At 35.3% G+C, this 24553-nt stretch overlaps 1 protein-coding gene across 1 annotated transcript; it reads left to right on the top strand.

The window, feature by feature from the left end:
• The first annotated feature begins 257 nt into the window (after positions 1-257).
• Positions 258-20225, top strand: LOC149846851 (Translation elongation factor EF1A/initiation factor IF2gamma family protein). Its single transcript, XM_089996611.1, has 12 exons — positions 258-369; positions 6450-6544; positions 13701-13859; positions 14017-14235; positions 14437-14511; positions 16432-16805; positions 17045-17155; positions 17244-17734; positions 18718-18886; positions 19240-19479; positions 19552-19686; positions 19807-20225. The coding sequence occupies exons 2-12, from the start codon at positions 6454-6456 to the stop codon at positions 19927-19929; spliced, it is 2187 nt and encodes a 728-aa protein (XP_089852737.1). The 5' UTR covers positions 258-369; positions 6450-6453; the 3' UTR covers positions 19930-20225.
• The last annotated feature ends 4328 nt before the right edge of the window (positions 20226-24553 follow it).

Below are 24553 nucleotides of genomic sequence, written 5' to 3'. Positions count from 1 at the left end.
GCATCCTAGTTGCACACCTCTCCCAACATGCTTTTGTTGAGAGCCGAGTTTCCTGAATAAGGTAGGTATCGTATTTATAAGTCGGGGTTTCCATCCCCTTTCTCCCCATCGGCTTTCCTTATCAGGTACGCAAATCTTGTACAAAATTGGACTCCTTCTCCCTCTCGATTTTCCTGAATTTCGTTTTCACCGCCGTCGATGTTGGGGGCATCCATACCTGGTTGAGTTGAACACCTCTCCGGACATACTCTGAGAGACGGAGTCCCAAACGGCAAGGCAAACGCTAAGTTTCCTGAATAAGGAAGGAAGGTATCGTCTATGTAATTCGGGTGTTTCCATCCCGTTTCTCCCCATTGGCTTCCTTATCAAGTAAGCAAATCTAGTACAAATTTTCTCTTTTCTTTGTCTCTGCTATTCTGTTGTGGATTATGAAGCTCCCACTGGAACCCACCGCCAAAATCGGTGAAACCCACTTAAAAGATTCATGAATTGCTGATTAGTTGTTGATCTTGAAGAACTCTAGAGACTTCCTGTAGTATTACTGGTAAATCATTGCAAGTTGTTTCTTTTCGTGAATTGGTTCAGTGTTTTTTGGTTGACTGTCATTGGTTTGTTTGTATTTGAGTTCATGGGTGTTATCGTTGCTCGCTCTCGCGATTCTCAGGGCGGAGCCAGGAGCCACATTGATGTTAAGGTGGTCACGTGCCCACCCTGACCCAAACATCCCTCAACAGGTCAGGTCAGTGCCCATCCTGACCCGACTGGGCGGGCAGTGTCGTCTTTTACGCGACACCCCAACCCCCCCTTTTGTCGACCCCGACTTCTCTATCTCTCTCTGATTCCTGTGTGGCCCATCCGCCGTTCGGTGGCCTCTCTGGTGGTGCGCACGCTGCGCCCCTTAAGTCTCTCTCTATAATCTGTCGGACTGCATCTGACCATCTGCGGTCTGGAGGCCTCTCAGGCACGCACCCCTGGTGGCTGGTCGCTGGGTATTCTTATTCCTCTTCCTTTTCTTTCTATTTTTTTCAAACCATAAATGAGTGCTGGATACGGTTTTGATTTTAGGGGTTATATTTGTTTTTTTTCAATTTGCATAATGTATGATATTCATAATGTATGATATTCATAATGTATGATATTTTTTTAGGATATAGGTTATCCATTTAGTTTATTTTTTAAATAGCATGAAATTTGTGATATTTCAAGTCCGATGGTGTGACACCAAATAGGTCGTTGAAACATCAGAAAGGTGTAGCTGCAATGTTTTTGATTGTTGTGGTTGCAGTTTTGCATAGTTTAGGCTATATTTTATAGGTTTTCTATTTTGAGTTGAGGGCATAGTGTAAGGTGTGCAAAGACAAGTCCTTAATCTACCAGGATCCAAAAAATACACCATGCTTCGCGGCCGATGTACTCTGCGGACCACTCTAGGACGGCTTTCACTCTAGCCTTAACTCCAGGTAGGGGTGGACAATGGGTTGGCCCGGTCAATGGCCCTGCCTGTCATTGACGGGCCGGACCGGGCCAAAAGCCTGGTTTCGGCCGGCCTGTTTGAAAATCCCATCCCATGGCCCACCTCGGGCCCGGCCAGACCTATTTTATTATATATAAAAAATATATTTTTATGTTATATATATGCACGGGCCGAGCCAGGCCACAGGCTGGCCCGTGTCGGCCTGCGGACCAGCCTGTGTCGGCAAACCAGGTTGGGCCAAAAGCCCGGTTTGGGCTGAGCTTGGCCCTAATTTAAAGGCCCAAGCTCGGTCCGTGGAGGGTTGAGCCAGGCCAGGCAGACCCAGCCTGTGTCGGCCTGGTTTGGGCCAGGCCGGGCCAAAGCCCGGCTTGGGCTGAGCTTGGACCTAATTTACAGGCCCAAGCTCAGCCCGTGGACGGTTGAGCCAGGCCGGGCAGACTGCCTAACCCATCACCCACCTCTAACTCCAGGTAGCCCTTTCAATTTTTTGGCGGCTTTCACTATGGTCCAGGTAGTGCTTTTCCTAGGTCACCCCTTCCGGAGTTGAGATGTGATGGTGGTTTTGATACCAAATGTTAGGTGCCTAACCGATACACCAAAAGACCCTAGAGTGATTAAGGTGCATAAAGTCAGAGTCCTTAAACCACCAGGATTCTAACAGGTTTACATAGTTTAATGATCTTACCTTCCTATTCTAGCACACAGTGGTCCTTATGCTTTGAATGATACTACCCCATGATACTGTGGAATCCATGGTTCAGATGATCCTGCCTTGATGTTTTGGTCTCCATAGTTCAATTGATATGATCCCAATTGAGCTTTTTGTCATTCAAAAATATCAGAGTTCACATTACCGTGGTTGTCATAATTCGAAGCCATCATATCAGGTGTGCGATATCAATGAGACCAAATGACCTATATTCCAGTTCTCTATACTTAGATAGATGAATGGTGGTATCCTACCTCCTAATGTGATTGTTTAGTACAAATAATCTTATTCCAGTGCCCCATATCCCTATAGTTTGAGTGATCCTATCCTAGTGTGCTAGCAAACCAGAGATACACAAAATCAACCATGTCCTGTAGGTTTTTTTTCCTGTTATACACTTCTATTCTTTTTGGCTGTATAATATGCATGAATTTCAGTGGACATTTAGGACATTTTCATGTTCTTTTTGTTTTTGTTGCATTGCTTGGCAAGTTCAGCATGCCAATGACCCTTATCCCACTAGCATTGCTAGTGCATTCAAAAGATGTGAAATGGGTCCAACTGAGGGATTTAGAGACTTCGAGCCATGCGATGAAAATCTTGCCAGCTTTATGCTTGTGTATCACGCTTCTACTCCCTATCTTCTCTTGAGGTGGCCCCCTTCTTGCTCCTCTACACGCTTTTGGCATGCACTTCTCTAAAAAACATGTGGATCTTTGCTGAAATTTCTACAGGAATCAATTCATTTAAAGTTTTAAACTCCTCCAGTAGTTTAACGTTGACAACCAGCAGGGTGCCTATGTTTCATGCATGTTATACTTTTCTATTTTTGAGCTTTGAAAGAAACCATTATATATATGTCATCCAACTCCATGATATAAAATCTGTGTAGAATGAGCTATGGCTGAGAAAGATGCACCTGGAGACATGCCTTGAAGACAAAGAGTTTCTGGGTTCCCGGTACTTGTCTTAGTATCTTTGAGCATTCCCAAATAAGGTATTAGTCTTATTTTCCCTGCTACTTTGTTCCATCTTTTAGTGTATTTTGTATATGTAAATTGTTATGCCTATTATTGTTATTTTATTTTTTTCTATGTTTTTAAATGTTTACTATCATTGTATCTAATTACAGATAAATAATGGGGGGAGAAGAGCAAAAATATCACCAACTTTAAAATTTATTTTTATAATCCATAAAGTGCTAAAGCAACAGACATGTTGAAGTTCTTTATTGATGAACTTGAGTTTAGTTGATTATCCAGCTTTATATAATTAGTTTTTGAGATTTGAACTTCTCTTTTGTCCGCACTTTAGTTATGAGACTAAATTTATTCAAAATAAAGGACATTAATGGGCATTGTTGCAATGCAAATGATTGTAAGTGTCTTATTACTGTCCAAGTAATCATGGTTGTAAACAATTGCAATCTATCTCGGTGGACAACATGCAGCTCAACAAGAGTGTTATCTAGAAGATGACGGTATCTGAGAATACTTTGGTTCCTCTGCATTCTGCAACTAAAAGTTCTGTCACTGCAAAAGGATCGGCTACTTTAAGAAGAATACAAAATAGTTGATGTGTGTTGATTTTTCTATATTTTAATGTACCTACTTTAGTAGTATAAATTAAATGTAAGTACTTTAGTTAATCTGCCACACCAATTAAATGAGGCTAGTAGGTAGTTTTTATTTCTGCACCTCCGCACCTGCATAACTCCTGTAGGACTTGAAGAGATGGTTTACCCATTCCCTTTTGTTTGTTTGGCACACAGCCTACATCTTATTTCTTGTTTTTAAGTTTCACCTTTTTGGTGTTTGATCAGACCACAAAAGCCATTTATCTTGTTGTCGAGATTCTGTATTCACCCATGTTTGTATTAAAAAGGTTGTCCATGGCCTGCGCAAATTAACTACAATTTTCATTGCCATGATGGCTCCTTGCATTAATTTGCACCACCAAAGGCCTTTTAGGAAATAATAATGTACACATAAAAAAATGGCTATAGTTTTAAATGTAGAACTGGGGAATGTGCCTTTTTCTGTGAAAATACTTAATTATCCTCATAGGTGACAATCGACTTGTACAATTGCAAGTTACCAAGACAAGGCTCAAGGTTCATTAATAATTGAAAATGTTTATAAAAAGACAAATAGGAAATAAATTAAGAAATAAGGGCGAAGAACATAGGTGAAGTCAGTGAAATTATTTTCACTATGGATGAAGTCAATGAAATTATCTCCAGAATAGGTTTGATTCTGTCAAGTAGTGTTGTGTGGCATGTCTAGTGCATAGTTACTGGAATCCCTTATGATAGGTGGGAATCCTCATTCCTGATCATGAGGATCCCGATTCTTAGTCATGGGAATCTCGATTTCAAGTCATGAACTTAGTTTTGAAACTCAGTGACACTCCTAACTCGACCCGGCATGGGTTGACCCGTGACTTAGACGGGTCAACTCGATGACTCGACCAAGTCATGTCAACTTTATATTTTACATAAAGTATGTAAAATATGTATTTAATCTTACATATTTATTACTAATATATTATGTATAGTCTGCATATTATATATTTATATATAATATAGATATGTATATAAAATATATGTCATATATATGTAGCACTTGAATGACTCATGCCTAAAGTCTGCTGACTCAGCTGAGTCATGGGCTGGCTCGGTCGAGTTTTTTTTTTCATTTCCGGTCATTCACTGGGTTGACCCAGTAACTGTCCGAGTTGAACCGAGTCTCCGGGTTGACTCAACGAGTTTTTAAGCTATTGTCATGACACTATTTGATTGTTAGAATTTTTTTTAAAGTTATAGTAATATAAGTATGACATTATTTGGATGTAAAATTTCTTTTGCAAATTTTGAGATGATATAAATATATTTTGTTATTGCTTCATAAGTTTGTCTTTTAGATGAAAAAATTAACGATTTTCGTAGATTTGGAATATGTGATAAAGTATGCATACATTACTGCACAAACTCATTATTGTGTGTATAGTGTCCAAAGTAAGCTTACTAAGACATTGTTTTTTCAATATTTTGTACTTTTGTTATATATGTATGTTTGTATCTTATTCTCTTAACTAATTGATTTAGATATTTTCTAATAGAATGATATAGTTCTTGATAGTGATCTTCCTTTCTTCAAAGTTTTCTTCTTATCTCCATTAAGTTGTCAGTATGTCATATGATTTCACATATCGCTTCCTGCCCACTTTAAAATTTGAAATGACTGATTCCCGATTCCATTTTCTGTACTGTTTCCCATTTTCGATTCCCACTCTGGAACTATGGTCTAGTGTTGGTATTGGTCTTGTCGTGTTAGAACATGACCTGCAAGCTAAGTGGTGTCCAAATGACATAATTGATAATTTCATTGTATTAGTTTTGTAATGATTTTTAGGAGTTGTTACATTATTTTCATATATATATAATAGATTTCATACCCTTTTAATTTTTTTACAATGGAGTGCTTGGCCTTTGCAACAATCTTGGGTTTCCAAACTCATGCTGATGGGGCTACCTCCAACTCTACACCACCATTTAAACTCTTAAAGTGTGTGGAGGATATACCTCAGATGTTACTGGTTTTTAAAAATGGTGACTTCTATCTCTTGAGAAGCTTGTTTTTCTTTCTATAGTAGGTTTCCTTACTCTTTTAATAGATTGTATTATAGCTAAATAGTTTTCCAGTATGTTATCAAGGTTGCACTGTTGCTAATGTTTGCTACATCTAAGTTAGATAAAAGGCAAGAAGTATTATGTAAAATTGAGAAAGCATTAGATGTCCGAAATTCTTAATATCTTGATTATGATAAAGGGTGAATGTTCATTTTATACTCTCTAAGAGATTGACAGATATTTCTGAAAATATAACATAAATGTCACTTTGGTTACCATATGAAGTGGGCCAAAGATAATAAAACTACACTGCTACCGTCTCAAAAAAATGTGTATCTACATTATGCAAAATGTTCTCATATTTGCAGTTTCACATAAAAAACCCACTCATGATTTTATGGTTAATTGTAGTGTTACAGAAAGGAACTTTATTTCTTTTGTATTCAATGTCTGATACTGTCTTGATACAGTCTTAGGCTCTTAGCTGATTAACCATGGTTGTTTATTCTTATGTGATCTATATGCTACTATATCCAAGATGCCAAACTATAACATTTCTCTGTTTCTGCACAGTCCATCTATTTATCTTCTTACTGTCAAGGAATTGTTTCTTCTTTGCTTTGTTTGTTTTGTAGGACCATGCCTCGAAAAGTGAAATACGGGATTGACTATGACGAGGACTATGACTACTATGACAACTATGACAACTATGACTATGATTTTGATGATGGTTGGTTTTAGTAAAGTTTCTTTAGTTGATTATATTCTTGATTGGTCCAAACTTTTTCTCACTGCCTTGGATGATTACCTATACATGAATTCTCATGTGCGTTCAAATAATTTTTTTTTATTCTTAATAGTTGATATCACTACTTATTCATAAATGATGAGGGGTTTCTTGTCTTCTTGTCATTTGGAAAACATTTTGTTTTCCATTTTTGTTCCCTTATCTGTTTCTAATGTAATCAATGATGAATTTGATTTCCAAGTTCTTAGAAACTTAAAGCTTAGAGAGTTCTCTCTGGATTGTTGTCAACTGCTTGGAGTTGACATCTTCAATTAGATGATTATGCAGTTCCATGATCTGCCTGATGTCTACAATCCATAACATCTAATTCGAGATGCTTAATTCCAGTTGGGAGCTGTTAGATCATCAGTACCATTCTCACACATCGTTTGGAAGATTGAACTGCCATATGACATTTTATGTGCGAAGCACCTCCATGTACTATTTCAATGTACAGTGGCAAGGGCTTGCAAAAGCCATATGAATAATGTTGCTGTACGATTGCCAATCTTTATGCAGCTATGGCCAGTTTAACATGATAATTGGATTTTGTTAATGCCGTGCAGTGTTGAGATGCAAAACAGTAGGTGCTGTTTTCTTAAATAATTTATTGTGGTTAAATTTCGTGACCTGCATTATATTCCGAGGATATTCCTTTTTCCTTGCTACAGCCATGTCAGATGCTACCACACACTAAGGTCCCATTTGGATGATGCTCTTAATCAGGTATATTGAGTCAACCTAGTGAAAATCCATAAACCATGTTCATATCAGGTTTACAAAGCAGTGTCAGGTATTAGAGAAGTCACCAGAAGGCCTATAAGTCAGTGGAAAGTCCATAAAAGAGCCATTTGCAGTTCCATAATATTTTGGCAAGACAGTAGTATTTTAGTTCTTTCACCAACAGTTGACTCGAGTGAGTTTTGCAAAACTTCGGGGATGCATAGGAGGTTTTCTCTTCTTAATTTGATGGCAGTTAGCGTAATATATAATATGGAACTGTATGTAAAGTTGGGGGCATTGTTGTAATTGTACTTAGTAAACTCTCTCTCTCTCTCTCTCTATATATATATATATATATATATATTAGAGCGTAGGTGCTTAATGGTACATGCTTAATGGGGTTTTCAGGTTTTTTTGTTTTATCTTTAAATTCAAACTGTACATATGTGATCTATGTACTTGATTTTATAGGGATCAGCTCTTGAAGCGTTCTATTCTGACACATGGGTGGATTTTTATAAGGTTCAAAAAATCAATGGTCCAAAATCTTTGTAAATTGTTGAGGCTCCAAATATCATTTTTTTCATCGAAACCACCTGATCCAGGTGTGGATTCCTCGTAAATCGACCATGCCACACACATTTATGGGATCGGAACTGCAAAAAAACAATGGAAGTGCAGAAAAACCCATTAAGCACATATCACCTATGCTCTACTATATATATATATATATATATATATATATATATATATAGAGAGAGAGAGAGAGAGAGAGAGAGAGAGAGTAGCTGGCAATGGCACTAGGTGCCAACTCCCTCGTGATGGACGTCGTGCATTAGTTTTTTTCTGCTGAACGATCTTTAGAGGCTGCTCATGCGCAACGCCCATGCGGGGTGCTTTAGTGCCGTCCATCTCCCACGATGGACAATGCTGGTGCGCTGGCAAGGGTTGCCTGCCAACCCTGTTGGCAGCTACTCCCTTCTCTCTCGCTATATACACACACACACAACACTTTTATGGTGGTACACACTTGATTTACGTAGATCTAAGCTCCAAAAGCAAAATCTTATTGTTGGATCATGTTTAACATATTCTATTTATTATTTTTGTATTAAAGTTGACTTGAATATGATGTTTTATATCTCCTTATTTTCATCAATTGTGAGCAGTTGATTGTACCTGTCTTATAAATAGAATCTTATGGTGTATTGGACATGATAAAACCTTCCAATATAGTAAATAAACCATGTTAAAACATTTGGATGATTAGATTTACCATTTGGTGGTTAGATCTATACAAACAAGAGTCTGAACCACCGTGTGCTATCATGATACTGAACCACCATATGCTTTCCCATATATATATATATATATGGGTTAATCTAACATTAAACTAGTTACGTTTAACATTAGATAGATTTAACCTTATAAAAATGACTAAAATACCCTTACAAAATGGTATTTTTAAAACACATGATTACTTTTTTGGGCATTATAGGTCTTTTGAACTTGGAGGGAATTGAAAAGTCAAATACATTTTCCAAAAAAGTAACTTTACGAAGCTATAAAATTACATTTTTGACCTCAAGAAGTAACCTTGCATTTTAAAAATGCCATTATTTTAAAGATGTTTTAATCATTTTCATAAGGTTGAATCTATCTAATGTTAAACACAACTAGTTTAATGTTAGATTATCCCTATATATATCACTACCCTCATGCGTAAGGAACCCCCCTAGTTGGAACTCATAGGGGAAGTTGTTTTGACTTTTGACCAAATCTGGCCTCATGGATGTGTTCAGCATGGTCAAAATAATAGGAATCGACCTTGGATCGTAGTTTTTTAACGTAAAAATATGCTTTCTTGAGGTTTGAAATTTCGGTACATTGTAAGCCTTTGATTTTTCAACCCTTGTAAAATCTGATATATATGTCAGGAAAACAGGATCCAACTGTCAGTTTCGAGGGACAGATGTGCAAAAAAAAGCTGAAAAAACTAAAAATATTACATTTTTTCACTAGAGGGTTCCTTACCCACGAGGGTAGCAAACACTACTGACTACTATATATATATATATATATATATATATATATATATATATATATAGAGAGAGAGAGAGAGAGAGAGAGAGAGAGAGAGAGAGAGAGAGAGAGAGAGAGAGACCTGAGTTGCTTTTGACCAAGGTCCGACTCTGACCTGGGCCAAGATAGGTGCAGGTCTGATTCAGATCTCAGTTGCTTTGACCCATGTCTGAATCAGAACTGGGTCTCAAAGGATCCAGGTCAATCAGAACTTGATCAGACCCAGGCCTTAATCAGGCCTGATGATCCAGATTATAACACCTGGCTGCTTGCTTGCACCGTGTTGTAAAAATATAAAACCTTAGAGAGAGAGAGAGAGAGAGAGAGAGAGATGACATGTCATCTTGGAAAATATGACTCCTTTTCATTTTCTTGTATTGTCTCTTGAAATTTTAAAAATTGATTGTGGTAATTTGGCTTGTGATATAAGCTGAGGTAAAGGACAATATTAAATGCAGGCCCTTTTTGGCAGTTTATAGGGAAAGGTTGACCCATATTTGGAATTTCAGAAATGTGAGGCCCCATATTTAGAATTAGGGGCAAAAGGTTGGCCACTAAATGGAATTTTCCCTATTTTTTATCAATCATGTGATTACATTATGATTTATGAGAAATTTAAGAGTCTTCTCAATAAATATTACAAAAATTCTCTTTAAGTGAGTTATATAAAATATGTTATATTAATTATATTATTAATATCAACATGCTTTCATAAGTATTAAATAAAAACATTTTTGAAAGAAATAATACAAAATATTTCATACAAATATATGTATGTGTGTCACAATATCTTTTGAAAATTTTTCTGAAATCGCGTACACGAGTCACGTACTCATACGTACCCGTATCATTGTGACATAGCCCTCCGGAGACCCACTGCTGGTGGGGAGAAGGGTGCAACAGAGAGGCAGAGGACAACACAAATGAGGAGCTTCTAGGGCAGGGAGAATGGTGCCCCTACTTACACTTTTTTTTTATTTAAATTTTACACTTTTTTAAAAGTTTTTATTATTAAAAAAAGTTGAACAAAAATGGACTCGGTGAGAGTTGACCAAGTCTATTTTGGACCATTTAAGCATCAGTGCATGTTGACTGCACCAGGGGGAGGTTGACCACACCCGTGCGATGTGACCTGAGTCTCGCCGCACCCATTTGTCGTGGGTGTGGTATCCCCTAGAAGTGTCTATGTTATATATATATATTATCATAGTTACAGATGTCAGCTATATATAACTTTTTAATGGGTAAAGATTATTAAAGGTAAAATATTGTGAGATATAAAAAAATTATAGTGATATTATCACAATAATATCGTGATATTTTCAGTCACTTTTACTTTTTTTATGTCTTTTCTATATCTTAATAATATGTTTTATTTCTTTTAAATTTTTTTACATATTTCTTTTGTTATATTTTTATACATGTAATATTTGATTATCTAAACGTCTGATTTTATGACTTATTTTTGCAATTTTTATTTCTTTAAGGGTTGAGATTTATCAACCTAACCTATATTATAGGGAGAAATAACCTTGCCGAGATATAATCGAGACTGATATTTATGACTAATATATATATATATATATATATATATATATATATATATATATATGAGGTTTATCTAACATTAGACCTTTTAAATTAATGTTAGTAGGCATCAACTGGCTGGAATGTCTTGAACACGCCCAAAATGGTGTTTTTGAAACTGTGGTTATATTTTGGGGTAAAATGAGTCTTATTTTAGAGAGACACAATTCCAAATTCAATTTTTAAAAAGTGACAACTTGAACTTTTAGTAATTTAAAATTGAAAAGTGAATATATGAGTCATCCAATGAAGTGTTGTAAGTATTATTACTTTTGGGTTTTGCGATAGGATGGCATGGTACGATCCATATTGTTACTTTTGTGTTTTGCGATATGATACACACTTGTATCACGATACGAGTGTGTATCGTACGATACATCTTCGGCGCAATTTAAAAATGTTGACAAATTTTTTTTTTTCATTTTGGGTTTTAAATACCTTTTGAGGGCCGACTTCTCCATTTGTCTAGAGGCCATTAGAAGTGCATTTTCACCGTTTTTCACCCAAAGAAGTGGGTTAAGGTAAAAAAAAGTGCATTTTCACAATTTTTTTACAAAGATGGCATAAGATGATCCGGCATGGCAATGACACACTCAAGTAATGAGTGAAAACCGATTAAAAATCGAGTTCAACTATTGTCATAATATTTTTGTTTATGTAATATGAAAGTATGAGTCTTGTGACATGTTCTTAATTATGAGATATTTAATATTTTGCATTTTTTTTGTGAGATATGCATGCAATATTATCTATGATTCTGTATTGGTTGATGTTTGATGATGTCTTATGCGGCTCATAGAGACATAAATGCTTCATATGTGATTTTATGATTGTATTTTGTGCAATTCATCATTGTTTAATGTGATATGATTTTTTTAGAATTTTTGCTTTTTTTTTAGATTTTTTTTGTTAAAAATTTATGATACGATATGGTATTACTTTGGGCCCGACCGATATGGGTAACGATACAATACTTACAACCTTGATCCAATGTATTGGAAGATGAGCTTTCTTTGCTGCGAGGAAATCTTTTCCAGTATTATTCTCCTTCCTCATGCGAGATTGAGTCAAATAAGGTATGATTCATATGACGACATCCTAGGTTGTTAGAGTTTCTTAGACATGCTAATGAGAATTCAAGAAATTGCTAATGACAACCTACACTGTCTTTAGCAGTTCTAAACCACGTTTCAGAGAATTCATCTTGTTTTGCCCATAACTTTTGATCTCTATCTCTGATTTAGGTGTTTTTTTTTGCATTGGAAAATTAGCACCTTGTACTTTAATTCTTCTTTTTTGTGTAAACCTTAAAAAGGCATTTTGGTTGTCAAAAATTGCTCCCAACGTGGGCTTAACTTTTATACAGGTTGATATCCAAACATGAAACAACTCGTTTGGGTCATAACTCCTGATCCTGGTGTTGGATTCTAGTGATTTTATGTGTTTGAAAGTTGACACCTACTTTAATTCATCTTTTAGGCGAAAACTGAAAATATCTTTTCAAAGGTTAAAAATTGCAACTAAAGAGGGATCAACTTTATTTTTTATTCGAAACACCATGCTTTTGGAGTATTCCACAATATCAAAATTGATACAAGAAAAACCAGGATCTTGTACATATCCATTTTAGTTAGGGATTCCGCGTACAGATAGTAACTGCATCCAATCTCTGTAGAAGTCCCAATTGTTTCTAACTTAATCCAAAGGTCGGATTCCCAAAACTCCCATTGATCAAAATTAAGTTGTCTACAATATAATGCTGCGGACATCCAATCTATTAGAGGATGAACCTCTTGGCTTCAAGGCAATCTTTTCCTCTATTTCATAACTCTATAGTGGATTTCTAAATGGCATTGGAGTAGGTATCTGTGAAGGTGAGTCTTGTTCTTTGATCTCATTTTCTCCTGTTTTTCTTTATTCCATCAATTTAGTTGTTCTTTCACGTGTTTTCTTATCAGTTCATTGGTTGTCCTTTCCCCCCCTTTTTTGCAGTCTCTTTGTTAAATATAAACTTTTTCTTACCTTTGGAAATATCAGACTTCTATATCTCCTTTCTTTTTGTTACTTTTTTTTATATTCAGAAAAAATAATCATATATCTTTTTTTTGTTTTGTTACTTATACTAATTGATATGGTAAATTGCATAAATGAACTTTGCTGTTTATTCAATTCAACCGGGCGACACACAGTAAGATGACAAAAATCATGAAACATTACCATTCATGTTATGTTGAAATAAATAGACTTTCATCTTTCCTGGCATTTCAATATGAGTACTTAATTGACATAATAAAAAAAATGATTCTTGCTGTGCATAGCTGAGAACTTAATGGGTATACTTTCATAGAATCAGTAACTTCTTCCATATTTTGTTTCACCTTATCAGAAGCTTCTGTTAAGATAATATGGATACGAGGGAACTGCAATTCATCAATCTTACATTGTATATGTCATTGTGACTAAAAAGCATTAGTCTTTCAGGTACATTATGCTATTTGTTGTAATATTTTGATTAGTCATTCTATGGTTAGCATGAAAAACTTCTGGCTTTACAGTCTGAATGTTTCCACTTCGTAATTGTTGCATTTTCCATTAAGCATTTTATATTCATATTAGATAAACAGTCTAGGCTTGTGTGTGGTCAGCATTTCTTGTCCATGACTCCAAAATAATCTTTTTATCTGCTATTCTTATTGTTGTTTAACAGGTAAGGAGTCTAATGTTGATGAGATCTTGCCTAAACCTGGTTCTTGGCGCTGTGGAATTTGCACATATGATAACGATGAGAACTTAACATCTTGTGATATTTGTGGTGTAATTCGTGATTTGCCTGTCGAATCCTTAAGGAAAGCTAATGAGGAAGCAGGTTAGTGAATGTGTATTAACTTTTTACTTTGGGTAGCATGCATCCCCACTTCCCAACCCCCGCTCCAAAACATATGCTGAGTTGATATTTTCAGTTGAACTTCATGAAAGTCTTCTGCTTTTCCGTATAAACTGTCACTGTAGTCTATTTCATGCAGTTGATGAATTATGCAAAGGTCTGGGAGCTTCAAAATTGGCCAAATCTCTTTTCCCAGCATTGCCTGCTCAGAAGTCAAAAATGGGTGTTATGTTTCAGCCACTATATTCTTTGAGCAAAGAAGTTGATAACTCCCATGGGGTTGGAAAGATTCAGGGGAATTTTTCTGATTTTCTGGATGCTTTTATTATTCCTGATTTAAGATGCCGTTTTAATATAGGTTGGCTAATGGTGAATTAGTGCCTTTGTACTTATTTTGTGTTCTTACAAATTCTAGCTCTCCACTCAAATCTAATCTTTAGTATCTTTTAATCTGTCATAAACCTGGAGATGAGTTCCTCAATTATATGAGCTTTGCATTCTTAATTTGAGTTGTTTTTATTTGTTATTACCATCGAATAACTGAATTGATGCATTGCAGCGCCTTTCAAATTTGATAGCTCCTCCCCGGATGACCTGGTGTCTGCTGCAAAACATTCTGGGAAGAGTAAAAAAGGCACGTTTTTCTTCCAACTGCATGTGATGATTCAATATTTCTTTTTTTGGTAATTATTTTTTTAGAATTTGTAGAAATTGTATGTTTACATTGCTGGTCACCCGTGTAATTATTCCTCCAATTCAAGATGGAAATTAGGTTGTAGTATATAAAAAGGGTGTGTGGTATTTTGAAGGAATCCAAAGTGTATTCATGTAGTAATAGACAGTGCTTGATCTACATACTTTTGGACAGATTCCTGGATTGATTAAGGAAATGTTCCCCGAAATGTCTTTATTTGTTATCTTCATTATTTTTATCATCTTCTTTATCCTTCTTTTATTACTTTTCTTGCATAGTTTCTTTTCTCTGACATCTTAATCATTAGCATATAGTCGTTTACTTTAACTGACCATTCATATTCCTTCCTTTTCAGTTGATCCCTCTTCCTATTCTCATATCACATTTCATAATGTTCTTGTTAAGCTAACCCTTATCTTCATGATATGTAAAGGAGTAGAAGCTTTATGAAGAAGGGATCCTCTTAGTTGTTCAAATTCGGGACGAAGCCCATGAATAAATTGAAAAAATCTTTGTCTCTCAATTTTCTCTTCCCTCATGGCAATAGCGCTTCCTTCTCATTGTGGTTCAAGGGGAGCAAGTTTATCCCATAGAAGAGATAAAGTACTATAATAGTATCTATGCTCATATCTCTTTGCTTGATTCCTCTTACTTTTTCTTGTAAAAAGAAATGTCTAGCAAAGTCTTTTTGAGTGTACATACCTTTCATGAAGAACCATGCTTCATTTACCTTTTTAAATTTGACTAGATTAGCAAAAGTCTTGAGCTCTACATTATTCATGAACCATGTCCAATATTTTGGCATGCTCACTTTCTCAAACTTCAATAGCTTTGGCCTTTTCTTTATCACCCGCTTTTTCTTCATTACATTCCTTCTCGGTGAACTTCAATTGTGGTTCCAGAACGGTTCTACATACATATCCCAAAAGTTTCTTACCTTTGAGGTTGTTTTCCATAACGGCCGTCCACATTCTATAGTTGATCCCATTTAATTTGAATAAGAGGTCTATCTTTGCATCTTTGTTGGCCGTTGCGGAAGAACAAGAGTACGAGGCTTAATAACACTCCAACATAAGAGAAAGAAGTCCCAACAGTGCTTCCAACACCTAAGAGTTCTGATACCATGTAAGGAAATTCAAGTGCCGAAAACAATGTCATAAAGTGACTACAAGAAGTCACAATCACATAAGAATAATGTCTCTACTGGACAAAATACAATATGCCACAAGGTGCAAACACCAAAAACACACAAGAGAAAAGAGAACTTGAAATAATAGTGGAACATTTATTGAAATGCTTGAAAAAGCATTAAGAAGAATAGGGGAGAAGTCCCCTTTACATACACCACAAGAGGGGCCAAGGGGAGCCCCCAAAAGAGTCGTTGGGAGCTCCCCAACGGTTACATTTGTGACCGTTGGGGAGAGTCCCAATGACTCTTAAGGGATCCCCTTTTTACCCCTTTAATTAACCAAATATATATATATATATATAAACATGCACTATCTAAACCTATCCTCTAGTAAAGTTGGGGAAAATTCTACTGAGATCGAATAGTCCCCTATCGAACCCCAGGAACCCTCTTGGGGTAGCACCACATGATGAGAATTCCACCTGCTGAACCCCTTGATGGAAGAAAATGGTGTGAATGTATAATTTTCACCTTCATTTTTTGTTGCCATTCAAGTCTGAACCCTTTCTGTTTTTGAATGTAGGTTGCATGAATCTATAATACATAATACATGTTTCCTTAAAGTCTGTATTTTTTTTTCTTTTTTCTGGGCACAATGACCATCACCTTTGAGTGTTTTGATCTAATTATGGATCATTGAGAAGCTTTTCTTTTTTCTCTCTTCATGACAGGAAGCTCACAAGTTGCATTATCAAAAACTTCTTTGGGCACAAACAAAAAGCAGGGGATTGTTGATTTCTTGCCTAATGATTCAAAAATAGGGGCTTCATCATCTAAATATTCTGTGGAAGTTGTACAGTTAAAGGCAGATGACAAGAGAGCAGATAACAAGAGGTACACAAGCAATGGTTCAGCTTTCCTCAAAGATAATCAACCACAGAGTCCAGTTGGCGGTTTTCGTAATTTGAAACTGAATACAGTTTCTGATTCTCCAAAGATAATTAAAGATACCAGAAAAGCTGCTTCATTAGATGCATACAAACCAGAGACATGGATGTTTCCTGATAAAAAAGAAGGGGGCTTATCTCAGCTAAATGTTGCCATTGTAAGGCCATTGACTCTAGTTGAAGTGCATGGAAATATTTTATTATATAGACTTCAATTTTTAGCTTGAATAAAGTAGTGAATTCTACTTTCAAATATTTGCAGATTGACTAATGTATCCTTTTTTTCACTTTTTTATATAGCTTTAATTTTTAGCTTGAACAATGTAACAAATTCTACTTTAAAATATCTGTAGATTGACTTATGTATCCTTTTTTTCACTTTCATTACCACACATAGGTTGGCCATGTTGATTCTGGCAAATCAACACTGTCAGGAAGACTTCTGCACATTCTAGGGCGGATTTCTCAGAAGGATATGCATAAGAATGAAAAGGAAGCTAAACAGCAGGTGTTATACTTTATTCGCATGTTTATTTGTGGCTTGATGGTTGACATTTCAACAAGAACCTCAAATTTAGTCCTTATATTTAATGCAGGGGAAAGGTTCGTTTGCCTATGCATGGGCACTGGATGAAAGTGTTGAGGAAAGGGAAAGAGGAATAACCATGGCTGTTGCTGTTGCTCATTTTGAATCAAAGAAATTTCATATTGTTATGCTTGACTCACCAGGGCATAAAGATTTTGTTCCAAATATGATATCTGGTGCTACACAGGCAGATGCGGCTATTCTTGTTGTAGATGCCTCTATTGGTTCCTTTGAGGCAGGTATGGGTTTAAATGGAGGAGGAGGACAGACAAAGGAGCATGCACAGCTTGTCCGCAGTTTTGGTGTTGAGCAGCTAGTTGTTGCTGTAAACAAGATAGACTCAGTAGGGTATTCTAAAGAAAGGTTTGATTCCATCAAGGTGCAGCTTGGAGCATTTCTCCGTTCCTGTGGATTTAAGGAATCACTTCTTTTATGGGTCCCCTTGAGTGCTATGGAAAACCAAAATCTTGCTGCAGCTTCAACTGAACCTCGTTTTTCATGGTGTGTGTTCATTTATAGTCTTGTTTCAATTGTTGTGCTACTTTCTTCATCACTGGAAATAGTTAATGCTGCTTGCATTTTTTTTTGCTAAAATTGACGTGAAGAATGAAAGTTAATTTGTGAAACCATTTCCATCTATTTCTGTATAAATTTCCCAGAATTGATAGGTCATTATCTCTCCACCGAAGCAAAAACTGATCTGTTTCCCCCCCCCCCCTCTCTCTCTTGCCCCTGATAACCAGATTCTAAATGGGTGTATGTTATTCCACGACTTGTATAGTTATTACTTTTTACCATCTTTCCACAACTCAGATATTTGAAATCTTGGTATTATCTTAATTGGAGGGTTTGAGTTCATGGTTCATGGTCTTGTTTTGATTTATTCTGCCTAGTTTATAAGAAATGCCATCTGAAGGAAGAATATTGGTGTACAATATTGTTTAGGGTGGAAGGCATATTCAACCAGACTTCAAGAAATGCAACCTTTTCTATTTGTGACCCTTGAAACGGTGTAAACATGCCACCAAAGAAACATATGCTAAGTGGATTTGGTAGATTTTAGTACTAAATTAGTACTAGACTTGTACACAAATTACAACTAAGAACAGGACTTACAAAATCAGGTGATTAAATATAATAACTAAAATGTTAGGCGGATTTAGAAAATAGCTGATAAGTTAGGTGGCTTTTGAAAATTACTCATAATTTTCTATATCTTTGCAATAAATATTTTATCTTCCAGATGAAATTTTTTCATCACTCACCATCGGTCGAGGTTACTAAATTGTGCTAGGCCTTCATATAGTTGGCTCAAGAATCATTTCTTACCTTCAATGAAGTCTTGACTACAAGTGCATTCAACCTCTAGATTTGTGTGAAAATCTGGCATATTTATCGACCAAAATATTCATCTGATTGGTCTATTGATTTTGATATTTCATGCATACAACTGTAGAAATTCTCTTATATGAGGTGTGTGGCAGGTACAAAGGATTTCATCTCCTGGATGCCATTGACTCTTTGCAGCCACCAGAACGTGAGATTTTCAAACCACTAAGGTTGCCTATATGTGATGTTATAAAGTCTCGTTCACTGGGACAGGCAGCTGTCAGTGGTAAAGTGGAGGCTGGAGCCATCAGAAATGGTACAAAGGTGAGGCTCTTACGACATTCTGCTTTGCTTGTCTTGTTGCATTTTGTTGCCCTTTTAAGGTTTGACATTCATGTGAGACTGTTCAATGAAGGCGGCGAAATTGACGCCGACACATCATTAGTTTCTTTTGCTATGCACAAAAGACTTGGGTCACGTTGGAGAGAGAGTCCAAACCTTTTGATTTCATGTAAATTTAAGCATTTATTTGATTTAAACTCATGGTAACCTTTCTCATCTTCATGCAATTATGTCATTCTTTGTTTTCGGGGTAACATGATTTATACGGAATGTGGGAATATTCAAAATAGCCTGCATATTCACCTAGTGATGGCTTACGTGCATGCTATTTGCAGGTCCTGGTAATGCCGTCAGGAGACATTGCAACAGTACGGTGCATTGAACAAGATTCACATGCATGCAGTATAGCCAGAGCAGGAGACAATGTGGATGTTGGTTTGCAAGGAGTTGATGGGACTTCTTTGATGACGGGTGGGGTCTTGTGCCACCCAGATTTTCCAGTAGCAGTGGCTTCCCATTTAGAGCTTAAGGTGTTGGTCTTGGACATTAAAATGCCAATCATAGTTGGATCTCAGGTGAATGTCCATGAGTGCTTTTCTTTGCCTTTTTAAGACATCCTGTTCAGTGTGTGATAAGCAAAATTGTAGGTTGAGTTCCACATACATCACGCCAAAGAAGCTGCAAGAATCGAGAAGATTGTATCTTTGCTTGATCCTAAAACTGCAAAGATCTCAAAAAGAGCCCCACGGTGTCTTACCTCCAAGCAGAGTGCTATGGTCGAGGTAACCTAGATCTCTATAAGTTACTTTGCACTTCTTTGTTGGCTTTTGCGTTAGTAACAATAACAGATTCTGTAAAAGCTACATCAATAAGATTGATGTCAGTGAAATTGTTAACATCAGGTCATTCTGGGTAAAGAACTCTGTGTTGAGGAGTTCTCAAACTATAGGGCTCTTGGGAGGGCATACCTGCGAGCGTCTGGTCAAACAGTTGCTGTTGGAATAGTGACTCAGATAATTCGGTAGTTTCAACAACAGAAGCCATGGCAGAACTTCCTGGGGTTTGTATATTAGAATATTAGTTTGCAAGGATGCAATAAAACAGCGAGTAACCACAGCGATAATTCATGGGTAACGTTTGTGTCAAGCAATAGTGCTTTCATCTCTTCTGCAGATTGTATAGTTGCTGATACGACAGAGTTGTAAACAGCATTCCCACCATTTCGGGATTTTGGTTGAGATTATTTAATAATGTTCTTCCCTGTTGGAATACTATGTGTAGAGTGATTCATGTATTCATTTGCATATGATAACTTCCAGAACTGGTAGGAATCATATTCCTGGAGTACACTGGTGATTCGTGGGAAGTCAAAATGATTTTATTAGTACTTCCCTCCTCCGGGAGATGTATTACAAAGACAAACTTCCGTAGAGGACCTAAAAAAGAGTTAATATTTTGTTTTTTTGGTCATGTCTCTAGAACTGGTGCTTGAGGTTTCATTATTTCACTGCATTAGGTGATAAACTGAGCAGTTTCCCCACATTAGTTTGTTTTTCGAAAAACCGTACTGTACACCTAATTTGACGTGTTTCTCTAATAACTACAATTTTTGATATCCTTAACATGTCAAATTGTAAATATTTAGATTTAAAAAGTTTTTTTTATTTTTTGCACATGCATTCTTTTAAATTTGTGCTAATTTTTTTGGTCTTTGTTCTTAGGTTTGTATCTCTTCGCTCCAACGTTGAAAACTTGCTTTTTTATAGTTGTCAAAAAGTTAAAGCATAGGCCTATAATTTTTCTGTTTTGACTAAGAGTCTAAAACCTCTCTAAGGTTCTTGTTTTTGAGCTCCAAAATTAAAATAGAAGCATGTTATGCATATTAGAACTATTTTTTTTTGTATGTTCTATGCTATTTTTTAGTTACATGTATTAAAAATTGAGAAAAACAAAAGAAATTTTAGATCTAAATCAGGACGTTAGCTTTTTAACGTCATCAAGATGATATAAATCAAGACGTTAGCTTTTTAACGTCATCAAGATCACTTTGATATGATAAGTGGTTGAAGATAAACATCATTTGGAAGATAGACTGTTCAGTTATTTCAGATTGTAGATCATGCTTCTATTCCGATTTTGGATCTGAAAAATAGGAGGTCTATAAAGGTTTTTAGCTCTAACTTAAAACACGAAAGTTATAGGCCTATGTCTAAGCTTTTCAACGATTATAAAAATGTAGGTTTTCGTCATAGAAGCAGAGAGATATAGATATGAGAACAATGAGAACAATGATTGTTCGACTATATATATATATATATATGATTTTTATGATTGCTTAAATTTTTTTACATATAGGTTTTACATCTATTTTTTTATGACTGCTTAAATATATGCAATTTTCTCTTATATACATGATTTTCTTTTATACATGCAATTTTCTCTTAAATATATGTGATTTTTTATTAAATATATATATATATATTTTTTATATATGTGATTTTTTTCTAAATATATACAAATTTTCTCCTAAACATGTAATTTTCTCTTAGATATATGTAAATTTTTTCTTAAATATATGTGAGTTTTTTGTATATATGTGATTTTCTTCTAAATATATACAATTTCTTCTTATATATGATTTTTTTCTTATATATTTGATTTTCTCTTAAATATATGCAATTTTTCTTTGATATATACAATTTTCTTTTAAATAAATGTGATTTCTTTCTATATATGTGATTTTTCTCTTAAATATGCAATTTTCTCTTAAATATATGCAAATTTTCTTTAATATATGTGATTTTCTCTTAAACATATGTGATTTTTCTTCTATATATATAGTTTTCTCCAAAATATATATGGAGTTTCTTTTATATATGCAAATTTTTATGCATGAAATTCATATATTTAAGAGAAAAATTATATATTTTGGGAGGTAATCATATATATTTAAGTAAAAAATTATGTATATAGAAAAAAACCACATACGAGAAAAATCACATATATAAAAGAAAATCATATATATTTAATAGAAAATTATAGAAAATATATGTGAAAATTGCATATATAGGAGAAAATGACGTATATATAGGAGAAAATCACATATATTTAAGAAAAAATCACAGAAAATATATGCAAAAATTACATATATATTTTCTGTTTCTTAAGTCCTTTTTGCTTCGATGTCAAAATCCTATGTTTTTATAGTCATTGAAAAGCTGAGGTTTCTATTTTTGACCTAAAAAACTGGAATAAAAGCATGCTCTGTAGATTGAAACAATCAAACATTTTATATTTCAGATAATGTTTCTCCCTAATCGCTCATCAAATCAAAGTAATCTTAGTGGCATTGAAAATCTAACGTCCTCATATATTTTTGTATTTTTTTATATTTTTCTTCATTTCAACACATGTGACAAAAAAATAGCATAAAAGAGACAGAAAAGCCGCAATTGTGTATGTTCCAATCTGCACATATGCTTTTATTTCTATTTTGGAGGTAAAAACCAAGAGCTCTAAAGGGGTTTTCAGTTCTGACTCAAAACAGAAAAGTTATAGGCTTATGTCTCAGGTTTTCAATGACAGTAAAAATACACGTTTTCGATATCAAAGCGAAGAGTTACAAACCTGAGAATAGAGACTAGTCTTCAAAAAATAGTCACATATTTAAAAGAAAATTCATATATATTTTAAAAATTGCACTTGCGAAGGGTAAAAAGGTTATTCTAAATGCAGATATTTGCGATTTTGGATATGAGAAAAAATATAAAAAATTATAGGGTTTTTAGCGAAACACATTAAATTACCTGTATGATCATTTTTCATTTGTTTTGCAAAAACCGAGCAGCTCTTATTAGAAAAACTGTCATGTTTGTGGGGTGAAGCAAACTGTTGTATTCTTCTGTGGTTAATAAATGGAAGTGGGGCCAAGGCCATCCCCCAGGTTTTCTCATTGAATAAATGATATTTTCTTCAATTGGCATTTTATGAGAAAATTTAGTATTTTTTTCAATCATGTCTCTTGCCGATAGTGCTCTCTCTCTCTCTCTAAGGACCAGTAATCGATTTCGATCAGACATCAGAAATTAGATTTTATTTTGTCCCGGTCAAATTGAACAACTCCCTTTACAAATCACCAACTGCACATTGGCAGACCTCTGATTGATAAAACTATTGAGAACCTTTCTATACACCCAACTTAGCCCTTGTGGCATGGATGGCCCCCTGGGCTTTGAACTCGTGACATCCTTCCATGTCTGAAATTTTGGAATAAATAGCCAGTGCACTAAGTAGCAGGTCTTTCATCTTAAGCTTATATTCCTTCCATTAAAGGAGATTTGGGAAAAGATGGAATAAGAATACGTGCTTCCATAACGAAGAAGATACAGGTTGAGAAGCTAGAGTTAGCAAAGCTGGACAAAGATTGGAATGGACAGAGAAACATGAATTGATTTATCAGATCTACTAATGCTCTCAGGTTGATGCGATGTCTTCGACCAGTGGATAGAAGACAATTTTGTTGGTATATATTGAAATGGGAGCTGGTTCAACAAGAAGCTTTTGAAAACACAGTATACCTAGGTAAATAAAGCATCCTACACCTGAAAACTGTCCCACACAGGTCTTCCCTAAAGACCCTAATAACTAAGGTAAACAAGGTAAAAAAAAAAAGCAACAATTTCTGTGCTGGATCCCCGAAGATGAGCGCAACCACAGTCCTTGTGGGGAGAAATTAGACCTACTGCCATTATTGATTAACAAAAGTGCATGTTGGCTTACATCTGCACTCCTGGTGCAAGCTGTCGATGGGTTGATGCCAGTCTGTTTTTTGATTGATCTGCTACTAATTGCAGATGCTATGCCTTTTTTGTAACAGCAGAAAAAAGAAAGGAATAAAATGCTTTATCTTCGTCTTTTTCTTCCATAATTCTTTCGTGATTTCTCTCGATTCTTTTTCTTCCATATTCTTTCGTGATTTCTCTCAACTCTTATGGGAGGCTTAAATTGCATTATTGGTCAGGCTTCTTTCATCTATATGGTTGAGACACCAGTTGATTTTGATGTTTGTGAAACCTAGGCCATAAGATGACTTGGTCTTGTTTCATCTCAAAGTTGGATTGGGTACAATGTTATCAAAATCTAATTGAATCCGCCTGAATCGAAAAAGAACTAATTCAGGCAGTGCCAGGCCAACTCTCTCTCTCTCTCTCTCTCTCTCTCTATATATATATATATATATATATATATATATATATATATATATATATATATATATAAAATCCAGAAACAGTGGACGGGATAAGCATTGAACGACGCTCAGTCGCACAAAAAAAAGGCATTATTAGCGGCGGTCATGACCAGCGTTAAAAATCTTTTTTCTGCTCAGGTTTTTTAGGGCGGTCAAGACTGCCGCTAAAAAATCTTTTCAGTACTTGCGCCACTCATCTTGCGATTATGTCAGATGATTTATGTGTTTGATGATACAGTTCACTATATATATATATATATATATATATATATATATATATATAGAGAGAGAGAGAGAGAGAGAGAGAGAGAGAGAGAGAGAGTGATGGGTAAGTGTTAAATGAAATATGTTAAATAAAACATGCTAAATGAGTTTTTCAGGTTTTTTCATTTTATTTTTAA

This window comes from Nuphar pumila, chromosome 2, assembly GCF_984573655.1.
Source record: "Nuphar pumila chromosome 2, dmNupPumi1.hap1.1, whole genome shotgun sequence".
NCBI classification, from domain to species: domain Eukaryota; kingdom Viridiplantae; phylum Streptophyta; class Magnoliopsida; order Nymphaeales; family Nymphaeaceae; genus Nuphar; species Nuphar pumila.
The sequence above is the reverse complement of the archived record's forward strand: the minus strand, read 5'-3'. Positions and strand labels throughout refer to the sequence as shown.

Coding starts and splice junctions, on each gene's coding strand:
- LOC149846851 (XM_089996611.1), top strand. CDS start 6,454: ATGCCTCGAAAAGTGAAATACGGGATTGACTATGACGAGGACTATGAC. Junction 13,860..14,016: donor GAAAGCTAATGAGGAAGCAG/GTTAGTGAATGT, acceptor TATTTCATGCAG/TTGATGAATTATGCAAAGGT. Junction 17,735..18,717: donor ACTGAACCTCGTTTTTCATG/GTGTGTGTTCAT, acceptor GGTGTGTGGCAG/GTACAAAGGATTTCATCTCC.